We start from the raw sequence: 26,292 nt of genomic DNA on the forward strand, positions 1-26,292 counted from the left end.
GGTTCAAAGTATGTTGAGCTTTTCCTCCCTCACATCTCTTTACCATGACACTTTCCATGACAAGTCGTTTCACATAAACATGAAACATTTGCAGGTCATTTCCAGACCAGGCATTGATGCAGCAGTGGGACCAAAAGGTAGCAAAGGATTGCCAGGACTTCCAGGAGCCAAAGGGGAGCGTGGATTCTCCGGTAGGCCTGGGCCACCTGGCTTGCCAGGTTCACCAGGTAGGAGAGCAAGCATTAAAATGAGTTGTATGCTCAAATGTCTGAATGTATATTTAGTTTCACAGTCTTTTCACACTCCTTTGGATACATGGCCTGAGCAGAAACTGATGGCAGAACTATTTAGAGCTACCTGTGAGCTTGAAGGGTGGTCCTAAACTTATGGGGTCCTGAAGTTATGAGACATTCTGAACCCTGATTGCCACTGCTGTGGTGAGCAGAGGATGCTGATCATCAAGGCTGTCAAAACAGATACTAACTTAATGGTCTGAGGGGTAATTTATCCCATATCACCTACCTGTGTTCTTTTCATCTTAGGCATCACTACTATTGGACCTCCTGGCCCACCTGGCTTACCTGGTGAGAGAGGACAGAAGGGAGATCCAGGTTTACCTGGTATTTCTATTCCTGGGCAGCCAGGACTTGATGGACCACGAGGACCTCCAGGACCACCAGGTCCCCCAGGGCCACCTGCACCATCTGTTCCTATTGGTAAGTGATGACCACATAGATAACAAGTGACAGAGACTGGAGAGTCAGAAGTGTAATTTTCACAGAGTTTCAGTTTCGTTTCATAAATATTCTCATTTTTAGACCACAAAAAACTTCAGATGAAGCTCATTTTGGTATAAGGGAAGTGGGGAATGGGAGATGGAATATGAGAACTGTAGGGGAGAGGGGGTAACATGGTTCAGGGAGGAATTTAGTGTCTAGATGTCTATGGCAACTTAAGTCCCCTCACTGGTGCTACTTCATACACATGCTTTTATGATCTGAGGCTGAACAGCAGAATGTAGTGTACAGATGGAAGTGTGTAGGCTGTGGGAAGCAGTGGGAGGCAGTTGAGGTTGTAAAGGGGAACTGATGATTGTTTCCTTTTGAGTTTGGATTATGTTGGTGGGTGTTCATTAGCAGTCCTCTGTCTGAATTGGCAAAGTGTTTGGCCTGTGATTGTGTGGGTGTATTATAATATTCACACAAATACTGGGAAGTGCAATTTTGTACTGAATACATGTGTTCAGTGCTGCTGTCAATCTGTAACAAGCTGATCATTAAACCTCTCCTGATCCCCCTTAGGTGAAGGGATATGTGAGCAGGGGCCACCAGGTCCTCCAGGAATACCAGGACAACAAGGCTTTACAGGGGAGCGAGGCCAAAAAGGTGCAGTGCCCGTGTCTATCTTGTTTCTTTTTGTTAAACCTTATTAAATAATGTAAAGCCTGCATTAAATAAGGATAAACAGTATCTCTTGCCAATAGGGTTCAGTGCAACTATTTTCTGCTTCTGAGTAAGAAATGTGGTTTTGGGGGGGTGTAGGATAGTCCCTCACCTTAGTGTTAAAGCACAGAAATCTCCAAGTGAATGAGGCTCCAACCAATGCTAGGGCCTAGCATGGGTCATGATTAAAGTTCAGATTCATGAGTACCTCCCAATTACAGAGCAACTGAGTGCTTTGTAACAGCAGTTTCCAACTCTATGTGGAAAAGTTTTATACTTATTTCATAATAAGTATAAATGTATAGTATAAGTATAATAAGTATAAATAAGATGTCAAATAAATTTGACATCTGCCCATGGCAGGGGGTTGGAATTGGGTGATCTCAAGGTCCTTTCCAACCCAAACTGTTCTATGATTCCGTGGTTTCTTTATGGAAAGCAACATTGACATTATAGATGCACGATTCCTGATTTGAGTTGGTCAGTCTGCAATGTGTGTGTGTGTTTGGGAAGCAAAAGAAAGATATCTTTAATGTGTATCCTTATTTCCAAAAAGACAACCTGGCAATGAGGATGTTGATATGGGTAAGTGAGAATTGTTTCCTAGCTCAACCATGGACATCCTCCATGACTTTGGACATCCCATTTTATTTTGTACTCCTTTCAAACAGAAGCCTTTTGTTTTCATGGGAATTGTAAGGGTTAATTAATGAACCTAATGAAGTGCTTGAATACTACATTGGCAAGTGTCAGAACAGTCTGTATGTGAAGCGAATCCCTCAGCTTCTTGAAACCATCCTTCCCCCCCCCTTTTATGAAATAAGTTTAGCCTATTGTCACATCAATGGAACATTCCCAGTATCATTTTGCACTCAGAGTTTTATTAAAATTTGGATTTTAATATATGTTTTAGAATTCTTTTAATGTTTTCTGATATCTGGTTCTCAATGTGCTTTTTCTTTGCAAATCTTTTCAGGTGATCGAGGAGACACATGCTTCAATTGCATAGGAACTGGAATAACTGGGCCTCCTGGGGAGAGAGGACCACCAGGACCTCCAGGTAGTCCAGGTAAAGCTATGGTCTTCACTGTTTTGCTTAATATCTTCCATAAAGTCACTTTGTATCTGAGTATCTGTGTATAATGTGATGTATACAAATTCAGGTGCACAGCTGGCAGCTCCAGTATATAGGTGGTGCTTGTCCTGTTCTGCACAGCTGGGGAGTGTAAGGAAGAGATGGTTGGATACATGTAAAACAATCACTTCTTTTCTGAAAATCCAGTCTTCCACAATAAATTCCCTGATCAAAGACAGGCTTGCAAACATGTTGTGTATCAGAAGTTTAAGGTCTGCTATAGATTTAACTGAAAGAGACAAATTAACTTCTACTCGCTATTCCTGAAATGATAGAGGAGCTGGAGCTTTTTACAAGTGTGACATTTTCTGACATTACTGATTTAACTTAGAGTTGCAAATTTGCTTCTCAAATAACATCAAGCTCCCCCAAAAAAGCAGATTAAACCTTGCCTGGTTTATAACAACTCAGCTGTTATCTTATGCAAACAGCATGCTTGATATTTACAGCTTCTACAGTTTTATCTTTGGTGTTTTTGTGTTCTACTCAGGTTCTCCTGGTTTTCCTGGACCAAAAGGTGAAAAGGGGCTTCCTGGATTAACTGGCCTTGTAGGGCCACCAGTAAGTGGTGGTGTTGTGTTCTGGTCTCACTTGTCTTCCATGTTTGGTAGATCTGTGCACAGTAGATCTGAATGTGTGTATAATAACTCTTTTTTGTCCATAACTAGCTTGAATGCATAATTCTTGTGCCAAACTCAGAAGAAGAGTTAAAAAAAAAAACTGGAAAAACTAAAATGCTTTCTTTCTTTTCTCTTTTTTTTGCTTCCCCCTTAGGGATTCCCAGGGTCCCCAGGTGCTCCTGGGAGACCTGGTCCTAAAGGAGACCCAGGGGATGTCCTGACATCTCCAAGAATGAAAGGTGACAAAGGAGAACCTGGCTTCCCAGGACCTCCAGGTCTTCCTGGCATAGATGGCACTCCTGGGCGAGATGGACTGCCAGGTCTACCTGGTCCTAAAGGGGAACCTGTGAGTTCCATTTAATGCTGGTTTTGGTTGGGCAGATGTGTTGGGAAGTCCTGGATGCATTTGACATACTGTAGATAAGAGGACTGGCAAATGTGATGAACACAGAGTGATGTTGTACAGATGTACTCCCTGAATCTGTCTGTGCCTCTAAAAATAAGCTGAGACTTCTCTCAAATAGTGTCAGATGGTCCCTTCTACTGTTGTCTAAATTTCACCTATGTGGCATGAAGAATTAAGTACCCAGGTTTAGACCTTATCCCTGCTATGTTAGTAAGATGTAGGCAGCTAGTGGCGTTGAGAGCTAGAAAGATGGCAACTGCCAAACAGTTTCAAAACAGAAGCAGTGAAACACTTTACTCCTTTGCTGGTAAATGCATGTTCCTCTTTCCCACCCTGGTCTTCCCTTTACAGGGCAGTGTTGCATTCAAAGGAGAAATGGGTATTCCAGGTGATCCAGGATTACCAGGTCTACCTGGAGACAAAGGACTTCCTGGCCCTCCTGGCTTTGGTCCACAAGGTTTACCTGGTGAGAAGGGCATCCAAGGTGTATCGGGCCGTCCAGGGCCTCCTGGTGTTCCTGGTAAGTTGGTCTTTCTGTGCTATTGAACAAAAGCTGTAAAATAAAGTTTTGCCCTTTGCTCCAGGTAGTTCTCAGAACATAATGCTGCTTTTAAGCTCTTACCAAAGGTGTTGTAAGATCTTGTATTTATAAGCTTCCTTACTGAGAGTCATCACAGAATCATGAAGCAAGCAGAATTTGTGCTATATTACTATAGGCGTATGAGTCATCCTTGTGCTTCTCCTTGATTGACTACAGTGAAAATGCATTGTAACTACCATCTGGCTTATGCTTAATAATACAGCAACTACAATAGATTTCTAAAACAAGAGTTTGCTCTGAACAAGTTTGCTTTTCTTACTTCCTTGTCAGCTACTCAGATCCTGATTTGTGCTGGTGTCAGCTATGGAGAATACTATTCACATGACAGTACCTAGGAGCAAACTAGAAGAAATAACATTTCAAGAAGGCTGTCTTAACATTAAATAGTGCTTCTAAGCCTATAAGTGCTGTATGGGGCTCAGGGGTGGCTAAGCTGTTGGGTAAAGCATTGCTGGTGTTCGTTCTTTGTCAGCTTAGGCTGTGGCCAACATCTTATTCTGCTCAAAATACAACAGACAAGGAGCTTCTCCTGAGTGATACATATTGCTTCTTTTTGGTGTTAGGTCCAAAAGGTGACCCTGGTCAGACTATTACAGAACCAGGAGTACCTGGCCCCCCTGGTCCTCCAGGAAGAAGTGGTGACCCAGGTCTTCCAGGTAAAGCACACCTAGATATCCAGGGAGTTCAAAGAGCTCTTTATTCTGATTCTGGATAACTATGTTATCTGCTTTCACAGGAGATCCTGGTCAGCCAGGTCAGCGTGGCTTATCAGGCATCCCAGGTGCAAAAGGAGAGCCAGGTATTCCTGGCATTGGCCTTCCAGGTCCACCAGGCCCAAAAGGTATGTTTACACTCATGTACTGCACTGGGTGGAAGAGGGGACATGGGGATGTGTCTCTTCACTTTTTCCTAGTGAGTTGATTTCTGGTTTTAGAATCCTTTAAAAACATATTTGTCTTTGATTTATACATCCTTATAATAGTTTTAGAAATAGGAGGAAAAAGCCTGCTGAACTCTTACTCCCCTGTTTGCTGTACTGCTCCGTCACATTTACACTTCTCAGTAAGCCAAGGACACAAAAGAAAATGGATAAAACTTTGGTATATGATGACTGTTTGAGCTTGGGTCAATAAATGGTCTCTGGATGCTGTCTGAAGGTGTTAATGGTTCTGATGTGAACTGTTTGAGCACACAGCATGGGGAGTGCTCCCCTCTGTGAGGAGTCCCAGAGATCTTCTGTTTCAAAGCCTGTAAACCCAAAAGCTGTCTCAGCCAAACATACCCTTCAAGTGTGCTTGAGCAGAACCTCTTTTCAGCTGTTGCTTTTCATGGGCCCTAAGCATTTCTGGAGAAGATCTAATGCTCTCTGATATCCTCCCCTCTGCTGCCATAACCTTTATGTTATATGTAGGTTTCCCAGGGACTCCTGGCCCGCCCGGAGCTCCAGGAGCTCCAGGTCGCCCTGGTCTAGATGGACCTCCTGGACCACCTGGTTTCCCAGGACCAAAGGTTTGTGTTTGCTTGTTTCATATAAAACTTTGTTTTCTTAGAGGTTCTTCCATGTCAGTAGGAAGCTGTTGGGGGGAGGATTTCACCTCTTGTCAGGTTCTCATGGTGGGGAAGTCACATTCTCTACTTGAGGTTTGAGTGAGAGTAGTAACAAAGAAATAGAACTCTACTAAGTGGGCATTTTTTCTTTGCTTTTGATGTTTATAGGAGAGGCTAAACTGAGAAAACTCCTTTCAGAAAGATTTCTTTTTGTTACAGGGGGACCGTGGATTTGGGCTCCCAGGACCACCTGGACCCCCAGGACCACCAGGCACAAAAGGAGTTCAAGGACCTAAAGGTGATCCTGGCTTCCCAGGAAGCCCTGGTCTCCCAGGACGGGCAGGTTTTGATGGAACTGCAGGGCCCAAAGGTATGGAGAACTCTTCCCTTTCCTGTTCCCTGTTGAAGTTTAAAAGACATCCATGTGCTGGGGGTCCTATGGCAGTCAAATAGCAGCAGTGCTGACCTTAGAGCAATTACTACAGGGTCCACATTTCCAAGTCAGACATACCTGTGTAGATAAAGCTTGTGTTCTCAAAAGACAAGCAAGTGAGTAAATACCAATCTGTGGGTCAGTATTTGAAACTCTATTCTGAAAGGCAGGTCATGTTAATGTGAGGGTAACACTTTTGCAGTAGAATAATTTAGATGTGCTGTGGTTCTACATGCAGAGGGTTAGCAGTTCATGAGTTCCTGTTGTTGATCATTGTATTCAACTGTGGAGCATGTCTGGTTTGCTAGAGAGCATCTGTTTGGTTTGGTGGGGGTTACAATGCAATAACATGTCTCTGTGTAGCCTTGAAATGTAAACTGCATGCATTCCACACAGAGTGAGGACAAATCCCTGGCTTTCAGATACAGCCTCTGAAGTGTGTTTTTCCTGTGTCACATCCATATTTGTTTGCATGCAAGGATGAGATTTCAAGTACAATATGTAGGCACTCTGCTTCTGCAAGCAAGCGTTTCTGGACTGAGTTCACTATGTAACTAAAAAAGAGTATTGTTTTAGGTGACCCTGGACCAAGTGGACCACCAGGACTCCCAGGCCCACCAGGCATCCCTGGCATTGGTGGTCAAGGTCCACCTGGATCTCCAGGACCTCCAGGTCCTGTTGGTCCCCCAGGTAAAACTCACTTGAATTGTACCCTTATATTATCTCTGTCATACACCAAGCAGGTACACAGGACACTGAAGGTCCCACTGAACAGATAGGCAAGGAAATATAGGAGACTTCCCATCTATTAGCTTGGCTGTTTTGCCAGTCAAGTGGCCATAACCTGGTACATCTTGTTTTTTCCTGAAATCAGAAATGGAATTACATTCAGGCCTGGCATTTGCACGACTTAGAGAGGTTTTAAGGATAAAAAAGCCCACTTTGGGGAGACTTGAAGCCTTGGCAGAAGCTCTAGAAAGTGTTATGTACAGACAGTGACAAAATCTCTGTGAAGGAGTTTATTGTGATACTCTTGAGGACAAGAGAGAAGGGAGCACAATGTCACTGCAGAGGTTTTGTGGTTACAGAAGAGGGAAAGCTGTCTTCAGCTGCCTGTGCTGTGTAGTCTCCTTTACAAGGCTACTTGTCCTCCTTCTGCTTATATGATAACTGCAAAATGAAGGAAGGAGTTCAGGTTTTCCTGAAGTGGCTAGATACCTGTTTTTTTTTCCCGAATGGAAGCTGAACAACAATTTAACTTAGTGTGGAAAGCAAGGAAGCATGAGTATTCCAAACTAGCTGGTTCATTGCTTTGTAGAGGAGAAACTGTTCTCCAGGCAGTGACGTGATAGGGCTTTAACAAAAGCCTGTCAGAAAGAGTTGTACACATTCATCTTGCCATAAGCACATCTGGAGAAGAGCTCTTACAGAAACCTCTAAGTTCTGGGGTTCCTGATTCCCTCACACACTTTTCTTCTTCAAACCAACAAGTTTTATAAGTCCTGGTAAGTTTAAGGTAGATTGACAAAGAATCTATGGATAGTGAGAATTAGAGTATGTCTCTGAAGGGAGCTTGTGTCTTTTGTCTAAAACACCGGGTGACTGATGAAGGTAACTTGTTCCATCTGTGCACAAAGGATACATGTATGTGCATGCACATCATTCTGTTCACAAGGTAACTTGTTCCATCTGTGCACAAAGGATACATGTATGTGCATGCACATCATTCTATTCACAAGGTAACTTGTTCCATCTGTGCACAAAGGATACATGTATGTGCATGCACATCATTCTATTCACAAGGTTTGCTCAGGGAAATTCCCTTTCCCCTGCATTCAGTGAATGGGCTTGCTGTGCACCAACTCCTGATGTTACAGACTTGTGGCAGTGCCTGCTGCTGAACACTTCAAACCCCATGTGGTTCCCACCATGCCTGTATGACTGTTTATGCTGCATGTTTGTGAGCCACAGTTTTTGGATGTGTATGTATGCCAGCACCAGGATTGGCATGGTTTGCAGTCACAGTGCATGCAGAAAGATTCACGGCCAGCTGTAAGGCCATGGGTCACAGATTGGTTGATCATATTCAGTTCTTTATGAACTATGAGCTGAGATTCACCAAAGTGCTTAACATGCAGGTAGGCAAGCACTAGAGTAAGTAGGCCATGGAGTTTGAATTCTACTCACATAAGTAAAACGTAGGTCATGTTTAAGTATATTGTTTCACAAGTTTCCCAGTGAGGGAAATGAAGGTGCATTCACTGCACCAGCAAGCCTTGAATGTGTCTGGTATTAAGAGCTAGGGACAGAAGGGTCTGGACAAGGTGCACAGGAGTTCCCTAAGCAAGCAGGTGGGTCCTCTGCCTGGTTTACTGTGCTCACTATGCTGTCCTGAGCCTATGGCTGCACTTGAGGCTGAGCTGAAACAGAAGGCTACACCAGTGTGTGTTTGGGGTGAAGGGGTGGGTTGCATTGGTATGGGTTTGAATGTTTAATCCAATGCATGTTCTTCTGTCTCCTGTAACTTCTCTTCTGGTTTTAGCAAGAATTTGATTTCATGTGATTGCTGATTTATCCCAAAATACCAATCTTGACAAATGCACAGTTGTTACTAGAGCCGATTGGAAATGCTTGTGTTTTCACTGCTCTTGTCTGTACTGACTAATCATTGTGGCTACTAACAGCATAGTTAGTATGGAATCTAGTGCATCACTAAAGGTCCTGCTTGAGAAGTCCTTGTTACTTCCCTTGGCACTGCTGTTTCTGTTTTGTGCAGAATGCCCACATTCCCATCTTCCATTCCTTGTTTGTTTTACTAGGCTGTTGATTCTCATCCTTTGTGCAATGTGGAGTATCTGGGGCTCTGGTTTTCAGATTATTTGGGAAATTCTTGGAAGGATTTCCCTGTTCGGAATTCCCTTTCTCTGCACCACCATGTCTTCAAAGAGTTTGCCATAACTCAACATTCTTCTTTTTTCTTTTAAAGCAACAAATTACTTCAGAACTGATTGTGTTGTCTGTATTGCTGTAATCATGATATAGTTGCCTTTTCAAGAACCAGAAATTCAATCAGAATTCATTCTTTTTTGTAAGAAACAGTTCAGAAAAAGCTTGTTCCCAGTTCAAAGAGAACACTGGACAAGGACAGAGGGAAGATAATTCCTTTTTCTAAATACACCATGAGATATCTCACTGAGTTTCTGGTTTCCGCATACAATGGTGGCTGCTCTTTGACAAAGACCTCCAGCTTTCCTTGCAGCCTGGTTCCTCCTGACTGTGCTAGTGTTGTTCTTTGTACTTAGATCTGTTTTCAGCAACTTTAGTGTAGATTGTTTTCTTTGTTCTAATAACCGTATGTGCTTTATTTTGTTTCCTAACTTAACGACTGTTACAACTCCTTACTGCTACCTGTTGTCTCAACTTCCTGATGAGCTCTAACTCGTTGGCTTTTGAACCCCAGGGTCCCCAGGTACTGTGGTCTCTTTACCAAAGCCTTTTAACTTCAGATTTAAGAATAATCCTTTTTTGGCAGCTACATTTCCAGAATGAGCATCTTCACTGGTTCAGTGCACTGGAGGGGAACAAGCTGTCTGCTCGCTGCAGCAATGCCTCAAGCTCAGTATCGTTAGCATTAAAACGATCTTAAGCATATTTTGACAGTTCATGTTTTTCATTCAGGGCAATGCAATGCAATGCAGATTTTGCCATCCTTCAAAAATACACAGCTGGCATTAACTTAGAATGTAATCAAATGGAATCATTGATGGAAATGTAATTGTAAGAATCTTAATAGTGAGCGATAAAACACAAACCAGCCTGATCAGTCTTGGCTTTTTGGTTTATTAATCAGACTTAACAGGTTGACAAAGTGAGTTGTTGTTTTGCTTTTGAATTTTTTTTAATTGCATTTGCTATATTTTGGTAAAATTTTGGGAATATCTTTTTCAGGAGAATGTGGCCTTTTAATACCTGCAAGCATTAAAAATTAAATGGGTTTAGAAGAACTGCATGGGTTTCATCAATGTTAGGAATGGACCCCAGATAAAATGTAGCTACTCCTACAGTATTATGTCCAGAGACTCACACAGATCTCAGCTTTGCCTTACCTTGTGCTAAAAGGTTGTGTCTCAACAACACTGTCTAGGGTTGCAGGGCGTTCCAGGGGAGAAAGGGGATCCAGGTCCTCCAGGCTTCGACGTTCCTGGTCCTCCAGGTGACCGAGGAGCCCCAGGATATCCAGGACCCCCTGGTCTCCCAGGGCCTCAGGGTTCACCTGGACCACCTGGCCGGGATGGAATACCTGGATTTCCAGGTAAGTTCATGTTTACCTATGGACATAAACCAAACTGTAGTTACAGGTGGATGCTCTTTATGCTTGGGCATGCCAGGTTAATGAGCTTTGGTGTTCATCCTATCCTTTTAAATGTAACCGTTGCATCTCATACCTTAAAAAACAAATGTAGCAGAATTTGTTGCATTAAAATCCTTGTAATCTCTCCACTCCTCCCTGTAACTTGGTTTAAATGTTTTCTGCATTATTTTGTGTCATAATTGTCAATTGTGACTTTGACCATCATCACCGCGATGCTTTCCTAATTTATAGTGTGATTTTCTTTCCTAGTCACTGCTACAGTTTGGAAACAGAAATTGTTTAAATGAAGTGATTGCAAATTCTAACATTGGATTCAACACAGTTTTAAATACTAACTCCTTTACTCTGTGTGTTAGACTGTTAAGATAGTCTTGTTTCACCCTCTGGAAGAGAAATATCAAAAGTGAGTTTTGCAAATCTTTGTAGATAGAGGGGGCAATACAAAAGACTTTGCAAGCAGTGCACACCTGATGGACTTTCTGGCTTTCAGTAAATTCAAGTTTGCTTTCAAACAAGTATTTAGGTTTCAAAGCAGGGAACTCAACTGACTAGTAATATAAATAGGCTTCCTGCCATAAAGAACAGCACACTGCAAATCTTCTTCCTAGGACTTAACTGTGGAAAAGATCCCACAGTTTTCAAGCATCATTTTATCCAACTTAGATCTATACAAGAGCTGAGTGCTTGCAATTCAGGCTTTATATGCATGTGCTGGTTAATAAATACCCTAGAGATGCAGGGAGTTAAAAGTTAGGTACTGATAGGTGTTGAATTTTTGTTCCGTATGACATTGGTTATTCAATGCATTTAGGTGCCAAAGGGGAGATGGGCGTCATGGGAGCCCCTGGTCCTCCAGGGCCTCCAGGAACTCCTGGAAGAAATGGCCTGCCTGGCTTGAAAGGTAATGCTTGTTTTATCTGCCCCTGAAGAGAATGCAGACTGCTGTTTTCCATGTCCTGTGTGGAAAGGGGCTTTGTAATACTAACATCTAGATCTTCATTACTGGGATCTGCCTAGATTATCTTCTTTTGGCAGTGCTGATATTCAGAATTGCTTTGCAGTTCTAAGCCATAGCATTCTGTCACTCTTTTAGTTGATGTCATGAAATGTTAGGTAATTTAAAACATTACCTTTGCATTGATGCCATTAAAGCAGGGCAATATTTCTGAAGCCTGTTGTAAAGTCTGCTTTAAGCAATAGAAAGAAGAAAATCAGTAGCATTGGATTATGGAGTCATCCAAAATGAGCTCTGTAAGTATCACAGAGGAACTGTTGGATCTGCATTTTCCCAACTTGCTTGTTGAGATTAGTTTTGAAAGATTTGGTAGAAATAAAGCCCACTCACTGCCCAGAACAAGGAGACAGTGAATCCAAAGCTGCTATTGCTGTTGTAACTCTTCTGTGCTGGTGGTACAGTGTGGTGGAGCTCTTGGGAGCTCTTGGTGTGGGTCATATAGACAACTGCTTCTTCTGAGCTGGGCTGGCCAGATACAGACAGCCCATTGCAGTCTGCTCACTCGGCTTTGTTCCAAGATGCTCTGGCGACCCTTGAACAAACTGACTGATCATTTAGTGAATTCCAACTGCATTAATAAGTCCTGAACTCCCAATGTAAGAAAAACCATTACAAATGATGTAGTAGCCTACCTCAAGGACTGTATTTTTCCCTTTTGTTGTCTGTACCTACTGTAGGCAACAATGGATTACCTGGTCCGCCAGGGCCTCCCGGACCAGTAGGACAGAAAGGCATCAAAGGTGAAGCAGGCTTGCCAGGTCCACCTGGAAAGGTTGATCCAAAACAGCTAGGAGCTAAAGGAGAAAAAGGCGAGCCAGGTGTTCCAGGTATGGAACTTTGCATGTGGGTCTGGGGAGGTGGTTTGCCTCTGTGCATAACAGTGACCTGTAACTGGATCCATTACAGTTCATTCTTTCTTACAGAAAACTTAGGTTCAGAATATAGAGGTAGCTTCAGGTTCTTAGTTTGGGTGCTTTTTTTCAGTGGTTCTGTGACCAAGTTACTCTATGTGGTTAGTTTGCAATGTCTTGCTCATTAACTGCTACTTTTATTTGGCATATAGCAATACTGTAATAGCACAAAGGTACTTTCAGCAGGATTGCAACTCAGTCTTCTAGGTGCTACTCCTAAGCATGATGAGACCATTGTCATGGCTGCTGTGCCAGCTGCATTCCTGCTGTCTCAATGTCCCTTGGGCTTTTGCCTTGTAAGATGGAGCTGCACAGGTCATCTGCTCATCCATCACCTCCAGATTCTGCCTTTGGGTATCTCTGTAATCTTACCCTCCCCTAAGTTAAATGCCATCTCTTGTGTGTTTCTACTTGGGCAGCTGGCATCCTGGAAGGTTCCCTCGGTTCGCTCCAGTCTGTTTCTCCCTCACTTGCTGGCTTCCCTCTCATCCCTCATCAATGGTTCTGATGTCTCCTTTGATCTCTGATTTAGTCTTAAGAAGAATAAGAATATTCTACCCTAGAGAGCAGAGAATGCCTCTCTCTAATGTTGGCCCAGCCCTTTTTGTGCTAATTTATCTTTTGTGTTCATTTCTGGGGAGCCTATGTTGGATAATAAAACACTTTCCTTGTTCTCCCCCCTGCCCCTTAAGTAAGCGCTGTAGAGGGTAGATTTAACTATACCAGCAGAGCAGCACAAAATTATTGTCTGGGGTAATAACCACACAGGATATGTCAAACTCTGCTAAGACACCTGCATTACCTTTTATATCAGTTCCAAAGTGCAAATTGTGTGGCAGTGTCATTAAATGCATGTAAATAATCTAGATGAATACAGAGTTTAGCATGGGGTGTGCTCACCCAGAAACAGTCACTTCTGAATGAAGTATACTGGCATTAGTCATAAAGTTACTTTCCCCTCTACTTGTATTGTTCCTGTTCTGTAGTAATTTTAAACTTTCCAGAAGCAATATTATGTATTCTGTGACACTTTTCTTTGCCAAATGAGGGGGGATTATATTTACTGAAGAAAAATCTCTATTTGGGTTTTTATTCACCCATAGCTACATCTCTTAAAGTAAAAGAAAACATGCAGTAATGGTAGTAATAATAAAATGTATCTTTGTCCTTTGAGGTATTCCTGGCTTATCAGGACAGAAAGGTTATCAAGGTCTCCCGGGTGACCCAGGCCCACCAGGACTTACTGGCCCTCCGGGTGTGCCAGGATTGCCAGGTGGGTAAACAAGGCCTCAGATGGACAGTTTGATGTGTAGATGTTTGCATGTGTTTTTATCACATGGGACTGGGATGTTAATCCAGGTGTATCTAAGCAAAGCCTAGGGATTTACACTTAAATCCGCAGTATAGTTTTGGTACGTTTAAGATCATCATCCAAACAGCATCCTTTTGAGTGCTTTGCTTCTGAAAGACCCAAGAGCAGTTTTAATCTGATCCCATTGAAGATCAGGAATGCTTTTAGGATGACTGGAGAAGTGCTTGCTGCTTGAGCAAGCAACATGACCGCAGGATCTGCCAATACGACTCGTCTGTCTCTCATGTTTATTTCTTACATCGTTAGTCATTATACTCATACTTTGCAAATGGCCAACTGAATGTACTGCAAGCTCTGGTTGGGTGTCACAACATAGCTTTAAAGAACTGCACGGATCAAGAAAACTAATTCTGTTTTGCACTACTTCTTCCTACAGCTATAACAATTTACCTGAAGTCTTGAATCTTTATTCACTATGTCTAATGTAGGTCTTGCTCTAAATGTCTTGTTGGGCTTGGGGAATTTTATTAACCTTCCAGGGCTCAAACTAGTTTGAGCATTGTAGGTCACATATAATTCTGTGACAGAAGCTATGAATACCTGTTGTAGATGAGAAGGAGATAATGTGTTCATTCTGCAGAACAACTCGAGAGAGACTAAGTCACACCAATAGCAAATTGTTTCAGGTGGTTACTAAATCCTGGATTGAGGTTTGACTTATTTCAATAGACTAATCTTCAAACCAAGAAGTTGCCCTGATGAACTCTTGGCTCAGAACAAGCTAAAGACATTGATATTTCACTGCAAAGGTGTGAAAAAGCATGTAGGAGGAGTATGAAACTCCAAATCCATTGCCTTTGTAACTGGATGACAAACATATTCATATGAGAACTCATGAATATCATAAACCTTTAATTATTGCCATCAGTTAACTAACCCCACAACCTTCCTAGGCATCAAAGGAGACACGGGGCTTCCTGGGCCACCGGGACCAGCAGGACCTCCGGGGTTAAAAGGTGCCATGGGAGAGATGGGCCTGCCAGGTTAGTTTCTGTGCTTGTGTTTTATTTCATTTTGGCTAGTGTTTTACATAGCACACAGATGGATCTGCTGTGTGCAGCATCTAAGAAGATATTTAAAGGGTATGCAGATGAGGAATACATAAAGCCCTACATACATATTTGTTGAAACAGTGCTTAAGAAATAGGAAATGCCCATTGAAACAGAAAATACAAATGATGAAGATATTATAAATGCATATTATTTTAAAGTGCTTACAAATGTCGAAACAGAATGTAACTTCCATAGTTCTCTGGTTTCCCAGATCATATTCTGTGAAAGTTCAGAAAAGATCGCTCTATAAACCCCCTTTTAGACATCAGGCCCAAGCAAAAGGGAAAGGAGGAAGTGAAGGCTGTTATTTAGAAAGATTGCTGGAACAAGAATTCCAGCTTCTGAGGATTCTAGTATTAAATTGTGCCTTGATAGGACAGAGATTTGTGTGAATGAACAATAAAAAAGAAAGCTTGGAAACATCATGCAAAAAGCCATGAAAGATCTGCAGATCATTGGTTTAGTTTCTATTTAAAACCACATTAGGTATTCAAAGCCAGTCGATTTGTTCATCCTTTCCACTTCAGTTGCTGTCATTGGGGTGATTTCTCTAAACCACTGCAGAAGGTTTCATTCCATTTATAAAACTTGTATTTTCTCTTCTGAACAGGTCCTCCAGGAATTAAAGGCAGCCAAGGAATAGCAGGACGTCCAGGGCAGCCTGGGCCTGCAGGATTTCCTGGGTTGAAAGGGGAGAAAGGTGACCCTGGTATTTCAGGCATCGGTATTCCTGGTCTTCCTGGACCAAAGGTACGTTTACAGAGTTCTTCAATAGAAAATTCCATGAGGAAATTACATTCTGTGTTGATTGATTGTTGGTTGGGGACTTTTTTGTCACCTCTAACTTGGTATATATTACATATGACTGTAAATATGTGTATAGATATGTTAGTAACAAGCAGGGTTGTTACACTGTGACACCCTCTGGCATACAGGGATTGGGTAGGGATTTATACAATCAGTATCATTGTTCCCATGTCTAATTATATAGTGAAGTCTAAAAAAGAATGAAGACTATATGCATATGAGAGTAAATTACCAGTTCTGTATCAGGAATTCTGCTGCTAAAATGGTCTGTATAAAACACTTGCACTAGCGTTTACCTGTATCATTCTTCCTGTCACCCACAAGGAAGTGACAAAGACCTACAGGCAATTCAGCAGCCTTCACTGGTGCTTTACAATTGATGTGGAGCAGCAATTAATTCAGCAGAAACACTGCATGATTAAAGCACTGCAGATTAATTCTGCATTGTCATGGGGTAAAAAAGAGAACGTTGTTTTCTTTAGTGTAATTTCTTCAATGTTCTGGGGAAAGCTATGGCACTACACAAAATGATGGGGGAAAACTGTTAAAATGCTATTTCCAATGAGTTTTCTGTGAGACAGTAACATTGACTGGATGTAAGGAGAAGCGTACACAATATAATGGTGCCTTTTTGATAAGACTGGAAGCATACAAGAAGGGCTTACCCATCTTACAAAGACTGGGTTCTTACTTCTGCTTCATGTTTTCTAGGGTGATCTTGGTTTGCCTGGATACCCAGGTAGTCCAGGCAGTAAAGGTATAGCTGGAAGTCCTGGTTTGCCTGGATTTCCAGGCAGCCCAGGTGCAAAAGGAGAACCAGGCCTTCCTGGATTCCCAGGTAATTCTGAACAGGATCCCTCTTGCTTATATTGGTGTATACATCTGAACACAGTGGGTGACTGGTGCAGCTAGCAGTCTGCTGCAAAGCTTTTTGCTGTTGGAATTGTCTCTGCAAGAGTAAGGCTGTGAATGCATCCCTAAAGAGTGCCTGCTCTGAGGGGATATGGTAGTTGTGCTAGCTAATGCTGTCCATGCACAGCAGTCAGACTCTCACCTCCTCTGACCCACACAATAGCTGTGTTTGGCTTCATATTTTTCCTAATGAATCAATAAAGAAGTGTCATCAGGAAAACTGGGCATTTTAATAGCATCCATTGCCTAAAAATATGTTCTAAGGAGAAATCTCTTTCTGAAGCATGATGAAATTAAGCTTTGCATTCTTCTCTAGGAAAATATTAACAGAGATTGGTTATGGGTGTATGTCAGTTCTTTCAGTCTCACTTTAAAGAAACAAGGTTTTTACCTATGCTGTAAAGGCTGTTCCACGAGCATGCTTGAGCTACTTTAATGCATGAAGTTAGGGAATTTATAACAGTGTAGTCATGGCAGCAGAAAGCTTAGAACAGAACAAAACCTGGCCACAAACTGGCATTTTTTACCCTCTGCTTCATGTCATGCCTGAAAGATTGTGCACAGTCGAAGTGGTGTATTGAGACACTACTTTGGTCAGGTTCAGATGCTGTTCAGAACAGACATACTGCAAGGAATCAGTTGCTGTTCCTACCTCCCACTCAGTTCATGCTGTAGGGGTGAGAATCTGGTGTAAATCCAACTAAGACCATTTTTATTAAGATTCTTTTTTGGGAAAAGATGATTGGGGAAGGACTATCCAGCAACAGCTCATAGTGCTTTAACTTGTTGTCAAGCAGAAGGATGGTTATTTCCTAGCACACTCACTGTGTCCTTAGCCACGGGCACTCACAAATAAGAAGACAGCATCTTGAGAGTAGCAGTAAGGACAGTTGTGCTCCTGTGCTCTGTTTCAGTGTGTTCTTTGCTTTATAATTCATCTCTTTAATCAACTGTCAATCTGCAAAATGAGCATAAACACAGTATCCTGATACAATTGGCTCGTTTGTCACTCAGGACATCTCAGATTGTAGCATTTCAAGACCTGCTGAAAAGCCACTTTCGTGCCTAATTTGATTGAAATGCCCATACTTCACAGGAACGCCAGGAATTCCAGGACCAAAAGGTATTGAGGGGCCTCCAGGTAATCCTGGCCTGCCTGGACCACCTGGGCCAGTAGGTGAGTATGAACAGTGCAGCAAAGGTCATCTGCTTCTGTGAAAAACACATGAAGCCACCTCCTTTCTTCGTATCTTTTGAACACCTATATGTATATGGATGCTGAGACACCATCACACACAGTTCACTGAAAAACAAAAGAAAGTAGTTTTAACTCCCTCTTGATGACTTGTATCTGCTATGACAGTCAAATCATTAGCTCTTGAAACAAGAAGTTAACTGTTCCAGTATTTACCAGCTTACTCCAGTGTTCTCACCTGCTTTTATAGGAGTAAAAGTCTAACTTCTCCTAAAGGGAAGCATTATATTATTTTCAGCAAACACTAACTACTCAAAAGATCATGTGCATAAAAACCTTTCTAAATTGTCAGGGGGGAGAGAAAGGTTTTAATTTTAGGATTACATTGGTGTGAATTTGTTATTACATTGTCACACTTCACATTCAGATGATGGGGAGGTTGGGGGTTTCTACTGCATTACTGTGCTAATGTGTTCTATCCCCCTCTTAGGTGATACTGGTCGTCCTGGCCCTCCTGGCCCTTCAGGGGAGAAGGGGCAACCTGGTCGAGATGGTATCCCTGGACCAGCTGGTCAGAAGGGTGAACCAGGTTGTGTATCCTTCCTGTTGGTTTTCTCCTTGTCACTCTGCGTTCTCATGTCCTGCTTTCTCTATTCTGTTTTTCCTGTACTGTCCATACACCTTCAAGCTGCTCCTGTGCTTCCCAGCTGCTGAATGGTTCACAAAGGGTGCTGCCAATGAAGCACAGGGCAAGAATTCAGTCAGCTCTTAGATGTTTATTACCTGACTTCAACACCAGCCTCTGTTCCTGGATTCCATGGTAGCTATGTTGCTTCCATTCAGAGTGGATAAACAGTGTAATGTCTGCCTTAAAGATAAAACCCCAACTAAAAATGGAAATGTATGAACTCAAAATCTGAAAGAGCATTGTGGAAGTATTTATTTAGAAATGTGTTTTGTAGCAAAACCTCTAATTTTGATGTAGACTGGTGAGTGAATGAGAATGCTGGTGACTACCAGGAATCAAGAAATCAAGGAATCAGAGATTTAGGTGAACTGCAGCCTTCATCATTCTCAGCCTCATATTCCTATTCCTGGAGACTAAATGCTCATTATTAACTCCATCTGTTTCTTTTCAGGTCTACCAGGTTTTGGACGCCCAGGACCTCCAGGACTCCCAGGATTGTCAGGTAAAGGTTGAATGTAAGATACATCTATACACCAAAAGAGAAGGACATATTGGTTGTTCTGCAACAAACAAATGCGATAGCAACAACCAAAATAACTTCTTGGTTCTCAGCAGACCATTTTCGATTAACCACAGTAATAAACACACTCATTACTGACTGCTGAACTTTGTAACTTAGCAGTTATGCAGACAGAATGAATCCACACGGGATAATAGTCAACTGCATTTGTGTGGAACTTTGCTGATCTGTCTCAGTAAGTAAAGCATTCATACAACAGATGACAAGTGAAGCTGCTTTGAAAGTATAGTTGCTTCCTGTGTTTTCAAAAGCAGCATCACAACCTGAGCTACTTTCCAGTACCATTAAAACTCTGAAGTTCCTCAAGTTTACTGGAAAATTTGCAAGTATGTCCTTCAGCAGTGTCTCAAAAAAATGAAGTCTTCATATAGATTTCTTCATATAGAGCATTGCTTGTAGGCTTACAGACTCAGAGGATGTTCATGGATTGCAGCATCACTGAGTAGTCAAGTGAGACTTAGACATTTTATGTGCTATAGCACTTCTTCCTGCAAGACTTGTTAGCCCTAACCCTTTTCTGAATGTTTTGGCCAGACTTGCCCATTCTGTGGGAGAGAAATGGCTCTGTTCATTGACATTGAGCTTTTTTGCCTACTGATTTGTAACAGTATTTCATAAACATGGCTCTTTGATTTTACAGGACAGAAAGGAGAACTGGGGTTGCCTGGCCCACCAGGGCCCCCTGGACTTCCAGGTCTGAAAGGAGAACCAGGTTTCCAGGGATTCCCTGGTCTACAGGGTCCACCAGGTCCACCAGGATTACCTGGGCCACCTCTGGAAGGTCCCAAAGGTAGCCCTGGCCCGCCAGGTGTTCCAGGACGGCCAGGTAAGAGTGTGATCCATACCTATCAACATCTGCCGATGCTTTCACATTTTGCTGGTAGGTTATCAGGCTTCAAACTTTGTCTGTTTGGATGAATAAGTGCCAACCTCATGGCGCAGGTCTTAATGTTTGTGGGCAACGAGAGGATTTTTGTTGCCAAAAGTAGCTATCTGAAAGTAAACCAGCCTCGGTTTCTATTCATGTCTGATACCTGGCAGCAAAACCCTCACGCGTTGATAACCGGGAGAGATCCTCTGCATGCTGTCACAGTAATCATCTAGCACACACGATGCCGACTCCTGAGCACCTGATACCTTTGCAGTGTTGTCCCGTGATCAGCAAATGTCATCGCGCACAAAAACCCCAATGTAACAAACCCCAAGAGTCCTGACAATCAAATTCCTGCTAGCATCACAGCATGACCAAATTGGATAGCTGCCTCTTCATCTGAGTGTCATGTAACATAAGTCATTGCTCCATTGTGTCGTGTGGCTCCCACGGACTCAGTGCACCATCATGCCGTGTTCATCTTTCCATTCCATGTTTGCATTTTGGTCCTGCACCAACTAATCCTGGGAATGAAAGAAAGCACTATTCTGAGTTAACATTGCTGAGCAGCTCCCTGGCGTGGATTAGAGTTTGATTTCTGTTTTCTGTCATGGAATGCTTATTTGCATTTAGATACTGCTGAGGCAGCTAGAGGAGGAGTGAAGGGATAGGAGATGGTGGGATGCTGGGCTTGGGCTTTGTAATTTAACTGTGCCCAAATAAAGCCCTAAGACATCCTAGATATCAAGATCTTTCAAAGGCAATTTTTCTGTATGTAGAGTGGTACAGCAACTAACATTCTGGCACAGGAAGCTGATGGGCCCATAAGAGTTTGGGCTTTCAGTTTGAAAGATTCTGATACAGAGAATATCTCCAAGCTCCTAAAACAAAGCTAAGCAGCTCCTGATGTACGATAGATTCTATGCCCTGCAGTTTTGTGAGCATTGGCAGGAGAGAAACCACCAGTGAGGTTCTGCTCAGCCATGTTCTCTCACTGCCTCTTTCTCTCTTCCTCTCCCTTATTTCCATTTTTGTTGCATGCAATGTATAAAGTGAAGCATTTGTTTTGCTCAGTTATGTGTGAACTAATGTGGATAAACCAAACTATTATTGCAGTTCTGGTACCATCAGCACTCCAGCCTTTTGTTTCAAACAATAACAGTCTATTGTTGGAATGCTGAGTTTGTAACATTCCAACATAAGGCAGTTAGTCATAAAAGCAGCTGTGTGGCTGTGAAATTACCCTCCTTCTAGGGACATAAATGAAACCAGAAGCTGTATGTGTATGCTGTTTGTTGTTGGCTTCTGGGTATCTTCTAAGATTAGTAAAAGTGATGAGATCAAGTATGATGTAGCTCTCTGACTTCAGTTGAGCTGCCCCTAAAGCAAGCATTGATAAATAGGGTTGGGATGGGTATATTAATTAATTATAAAATTAAGCCAATTTTCAGGGTAACACATAATCACTGTTACTCTACATGTCTATTTTCATAGCTATGAATAATAATAGTTTGGTGTTTTGCATACTGTATGTAAAGGAATATTGAGCTAAATCTACAAAGAAGGGTTTAGTTGAATATGTTAGTTTGTTGATATGTCTAACAATTTTGATGTTTTTCCCCTTGTTCTAATGATGACCTTGGTGAACTCTGATCCCCTACTCCCAGGTCCCTCAGGTTAGCCCCTTAACTCCAAAATAATAACTTTGCATGAAAATGAATGTATAAATACTTTAGTAGTGTCTAAATGTAGATATGCTGAGTCATTTTTCAGACATGCCTTTTAATCTCTGGTAGAAAAGAGAAGCTCAGAGGTGGCTTTCAGGTTCTTCCTCCATGTTGTAAGACTGACATGGAAGGACATAGTCTTGTTCTCCCTATGTGTGCCCAAATTTGCAAGGCTTTCCTAAGGTGTCCCCAGCTGTGAAGCTTGTTTTAGCATATTTATTCTCAGCACAATTGAAAACAAATACTGGTTTCCATCCTCTTTAGAGAAGCAGCTTGTGCTGTCCTCCCATGCTTGTGCTGTGTGGTTGTGTTTTGCAGCTTGGGCAAGTGACAGTATTCATTTTTGTAACAGCAAAGACTGTTGATTTTGGACATTCTCAAGTGACTTAAATATATTAGATGCTTCTTTTATACCAACTGTCTAGGAAAATTTATACAGAGTAACAGTGATGCTCTATATTCCTAACTTGGAGCATTGTAACTTTCCTGTGCAGAGAAATCCTTATTTCCATTGTTCTGCTTCACCAGCACATTTAGAGGAAATGAGAAAAGTTCTTTCTTTAACATTTCTTTAATGAAAACAAAGCATTACAGCCCTCCCCTCCTTTATGATAAGACAGTGGAATAGGATTGGTAAGAACATGGTCATTGTTACAAGCTTATCGTAATTATAGCACATCAGCATGTAACGTGAGCCAGCTCTTGGGAAGGTTTTCAACATCTGCATCTAGATTGAAAATGACTTGGTATATCTATTTAGTAATAATGATGGGTTTAGGTTTTGCTATGATGACTTTCAGGAATCACAGAGTGGTTTGGGGTGGAAGGAACCTTAAAGCTCATCCAGTTCCAACCCCTGCCATGGGCAGGGACCCCTTCTACTGGAGCAGGTTGCTCCAAGCTCCTGTGTCCAACCTGGCCTTGAGCACTGCCAGGGATGGGGCAGCCACAGCTTCTCTGGGCACCCTGTGCCAGCATAAGGTGCTATATCCTCAGCACCCTCACAGGGAAGAACTATCATGAGAATTCATAGTAGGCTTCAGTTTTTGGTTCGCTGTCCTAAGCACAGTGAGGCAGCAAATGAGAGAGCCCCAGATGGTTGAATCCAAGCTTTATGCAGTCATGTGAAAAATGAATATGGCTTTATCTTTTAATTAAACTGTGGCCACACAACCAGCAACCACTCTTTTAGGGAGGGCTACCACCATGGGTATGCTGAGAGGAACTCTCCAATCACTTCATGTGTTGTTCCCCTCTGTGATTGTGCTCAACCAGAATGCAATGATCAAGTGTAGGACAGATGTATGAATCATAGCAAAACCTACCTAACAGTGAAATATAGTTTTTAAGTTCTTAACAGTAGCAATTAAATGTTCATGTAATTATTTTTAACAACTGTATTACAGTCAGTATTTAAAGTAATTTACCAAATATGTAAGAAAGTGCATTAAGATAAACCTGACATGTATTTATTGTAGTTTTTAGCTGCAGATTGCATGGTGATATGTGGATGTATTTAAATCATTTCACTGACATGAAAGACCAAGTTGCTTATAGCATTTGCAGCCCTTTTCATCCATGTCAATCCTCCTTACCAGTTTGAAGAGAGGGTATAAGCCTACTATTCATTCCTAGAATTGTATTCACTGATAGTTGAGGCTCATACCTGATTACTGGTGATAAGTGCTTCTGTTAACCCACTTTCCTTCTGCCCAAAGCAGAATTGTGCTCAGGAGTAAGTTGTCATTCACCATTTACCTGCATATTTGCCAAGCTCCAGGGTCTGTAATGTTGAATATTGTCAGTGAAATGGTTACAAACCCCACTGTGAGTAGGACTAACCACAAAGGCCTCAGCTGTAATGTTAAAGCAATAACACATTCTTTAGTAAAGCTAGAAGTTTGTTGTTAAATGAAGAGTCAAATTAGTCGTAGTAGAGCCTAGTCACCAGAATAACTTGTATCTGAAAATACACATTGTTGTATATTCATGTATGGTTTTATGCATGCATGTGGATTATATTGTAAATACAAAATATGCTGGTGAAATGGGTTGTTGTGTAGTGTATATGCTGTCATCTGTACTATTTCTAACTAGTAATCTTGTTTTGTACTGTGTGATGTCTGACCCTTCTAACATCGATCATTGGGCTTTGGTGAACTCTGATCCTTCCAGGTCCTCCAGGTTAGACTCTTAACTCGGGCAATTTATTTTACTGCATTGCACTTGATGTAAGACAAATGGCTGTTTTCCTGTAATGTTGGGTTATCTTGTTAAGGACTGTGGTCACGCTGCAGTCCCGTTGTGTTTGCTCAGCATGCCTCACATGGTAACCCGGTAGTAGTTTTGCATGTGTATGGTACTAAGCCAGGATAAAAGAGCAAAATGAAGACAAAAAAACCTTGCATGATGGGATGTGTTCTGTAGCTGGAACTGCTACAGGATATGTGTGAAATGTGATATAAAATTGCTGTTGGTTTAAAAAGAACAATTTTGGAAGGAATTCATCCTCAGATTTGCATGCAGAAATACAGACTGTGAGGATGCCAAAGTGGATGTTAACTTATTCAAGGTTGCAGCAGCATTGAAAATACAGCACACTGATAAATGTATGAGATTTGTTGTACTAGAGGGGAGAATGTCATGGCACTGTCCTGCAGAGAGATCCTTTTGTTAACCCAGTTATGAGATCTAACATGTAAAACGTTATTAGCTGTTGCTGCACTTGCTTCCTGTTTGTTTTGCCACAAATTCATATTGGTTGCCTTCTGTTTAGATGGTTGGAATAAAGTGGGGGTCTCATCTGTCTGGTCTCCAAATACCCAAACTTCTTTTAAATCCATTGCTTTGGATTAACATGGCTGTAGCAAAGGCAAAGTATTTAAAGACCAGCCCAGCTCCTCTATTGGATTTCCACAGTGTAATTCCACTAAGGACAGACAGATCAGTTGGAGGGAGAGTCATAAGGAAGTTTCTGCACCTCCAATTGTTATTTAGGCAAGGCAGAATGATGGGCTGTCAGCAGACAGCACATACCAGCTTCTCCAAAGCCAGGTCAAATTCTAACAGCAAAAAAGCAGCTATTTTACATTGTTGAGATTGGCTGTCAAACTGAATTCAGTCTATTAAGATAACACCTAAAAGATGGTGAATGTGATGCAGGTCAGCAGAGGTGATATTTGTACCATCTCATTTTGGGGTTCTTGGCTCCTCCTAAAGGCACTTATCTGGTCACTGGTAAACTTATATCACAGGTGAGTTTCAGTGCCTTCTGGAAAGATCTGCTTCCCTTCATCAGCTAGATAAGGAGCCTGGGTTCCTGATGTGGGTAGTGCAAATAATCCCTCTGTTTTCCTGTTAGTTTATCCTGAATTCAGAAGTATTGCTGGGAAGTAAACCTGTATTTAGGTTTTTTGATGCTGAAGGCACAAACATGGGGAGGATGTTTGCCATGTACTGACATACCTGTATTTGTTCTGCAACGTTAAGGTCCACCAGGCCCAGAAGGTCCACGAGGGCCACCAGGCAGTGGAGGACTTAAAGGAGAAAAAGGGAATCCAGGTCCACCTGGTCCCCCAGGCCTGACTGGTCATAAGGGAGATCAAGGACCACCTGGACGCCAGGTAGGACAACGCATGGAATTCTCCCCCTAGTTTAGTTTTAAATGCAGTAGAAATAGAACATATTTGGGTGGAAAATGCAGTTTATTGTAGTACAATGAAAGCTAAGTTGTGGTAGCTAACACCCTGTCTTGGAGTAAGAACACATCTGAGTGGGATGTCCCTATTATATTCCTGTGGGAGCTGGAGCTGTCAATGCACACTCCTCTTATAGCATTCTCTGACAGCACCCAGTGCAGTGAGCAGGATGCATGGCCTCAGCCCTTCAAAGCATGAGTTGACAGACCCAAAGTGTGCTTATTTGTCCCCCAGCCACCTTTTCTTGTTAAACTGCTGAGGACATGAGTGAATAACATGAAGCTGTTCTGTTCAGGGGGATCCTGGTCGTCCAGGTCTGAATGGAATGAAGGGTGACCCCGGGGTTCCAGGCGTTCCAGGATTCCCAGGTATTTAACTGGCATTTCAAGTGAAAACCTCCAGACACAGTAACAGCCCCTCAGGGAGGAAAGAAGCCTGATTCTGGCCACTCCTGCAGCAGTTTGTAAGACAGCATGCTCTTTCACTGTGTAACTGTGTGGATTTGATGTTTCAGGTATGAAGGGTCCCACTGGACCTGCAGGACCCGCTGGCCTCACAGGCAGTCAAGGACTGCCAGGCCCACCAGGTAGGTGTCATGTGTAGCATTATTGTTTGTCATTTCTGCTCCCTGACAGCAGTTTGTTACCCAGATGTAGGACTGAGTCAGTCTCAGCCAGCAATGAACATAGTTAAGTGAGCTAGGGCTTAAACACAATCCCAGGCTGTACTTTTTTAGCCCTATGAGTAATCCTGCCATATTTTATAGTCTATATCCAGCCGACATGGATTAACACCTGCAAAAGGTGTCTTTGGAGGGGGATAAGTGATGGGGGTGATGTCACCCAGGGCATTTTTTTGCTTTATATATACACTTTGCATTGATAAAGCTCTTAGCATCAAACTTTG

General features: G+C 42.2%; 1 protein-coding gene across 1 annotated transcript in view; it reads left to right on the forward strand.

Moving 5' to 3' along the window:
* Positions 1–26,292, forward strand: part of COL4A5 (collagen type IV alpha 5 chain) — a 76,716-nt gene that overhangs the window by 42,886 nt on the left and 7,538 nt on the right. Inside the window, exons 19-46 of the mRNA XM_034063523.1 lie at positions 95–227; positions 543–716; positions 1,302–1,385; positions 2,419–2,511; positions 3,068–3,138; positions 3,352–3,543; positions 3,955–4,123; positions 4,768–4,860; positions 4,941–5,045; positions 5,616–5,713; positions 5,972–6,122; positions 6,762–6,875; positions 10,330–10,497; positions 11,369–11,458; positions 12,250–12,399; positions 13,658–13,756; positions 14,749–14,838; positions 15,519–15,658; positions 16,427–16,553; positions 17,724–17,804; positions 18,313–18,411; positions 18,962–19,012; positions 19,731–19,916; positions 21,629–21,637; positions 23,864–23,872; positions 25,178–25,311; positions 25,682–25,754; positions 25,901–25,972. Of these exons, the coding sequence (XP_033919414.1) occupies positions 95–227; positions 543–716; positions 1,302–1,385; positions 2,419–2,511; positions 3,068–3,138; positions 3,352–3,543; positions 3,955–4,123; positions 4,768–4,860; positions 4,941–5,045; positions 5,616–5,713; positions 5,972–6,122; positions 6,762–6,875; positions 10,330–10,497; positions 11,369–11,458; positions 12,250–12,399; positions 13,658–13,756; positions 14,749–14,838; positions 15,519–15,658; positions 16,427–16,553; positions 17,724–17,804; positions 18,313–18,411; positions 18,962–19,012; positions 19,731–19,916; positions 21,629–21,637; positions 23,864–23,872; positions 25,178–25,311; positions 25,682–25,754; positions 25,901–25,972 (3,055 nt within the window). The remainder of the gene's footprint in view (positions 1–94; positions 228–542; positions 717–1,301; positions 1,386–2,418; positions 2,512–3,067; positions 3,139–3,351; positions 3,544–3,954; positions 4,124–4,767; positions 4,861–4,940; positions 5,046–5,615; positions 5,714–5,971; positions 6,123–6,761; positions 6,876–10,329; positions 10,498–11,368; positions 11,459–12,249; positions 12,400–13,657; positions 13,757–14,748; positions 14,839–15,518; positions 15,659–16,426; positions 16,554–17,723; positions 17,805–18,312; positions 18,412–18,961; positions 19,013–19,730; positions 19,917–21,628; positions 21,638–23,863; positions 23,873–25,177; positions 25,312–25,681; positions 25,755–25,900; positions 25,973–26,292) is intronic.

This window comes from Melopsittacus undulatus, chromosome 6 (assembly GCF_012275295.1).
Source record: "Melopsittacus undulatus isolate bMelUnd1 chromosome 6, bMelUnd1.mat.Z, whole genome shotgun sequence".
NCBI lineage: Eukaryota > Metazoa > Chordata > Aves > Psittaciformes > Psittaculidae > Melopsittacus > Melopsittacus undulatus.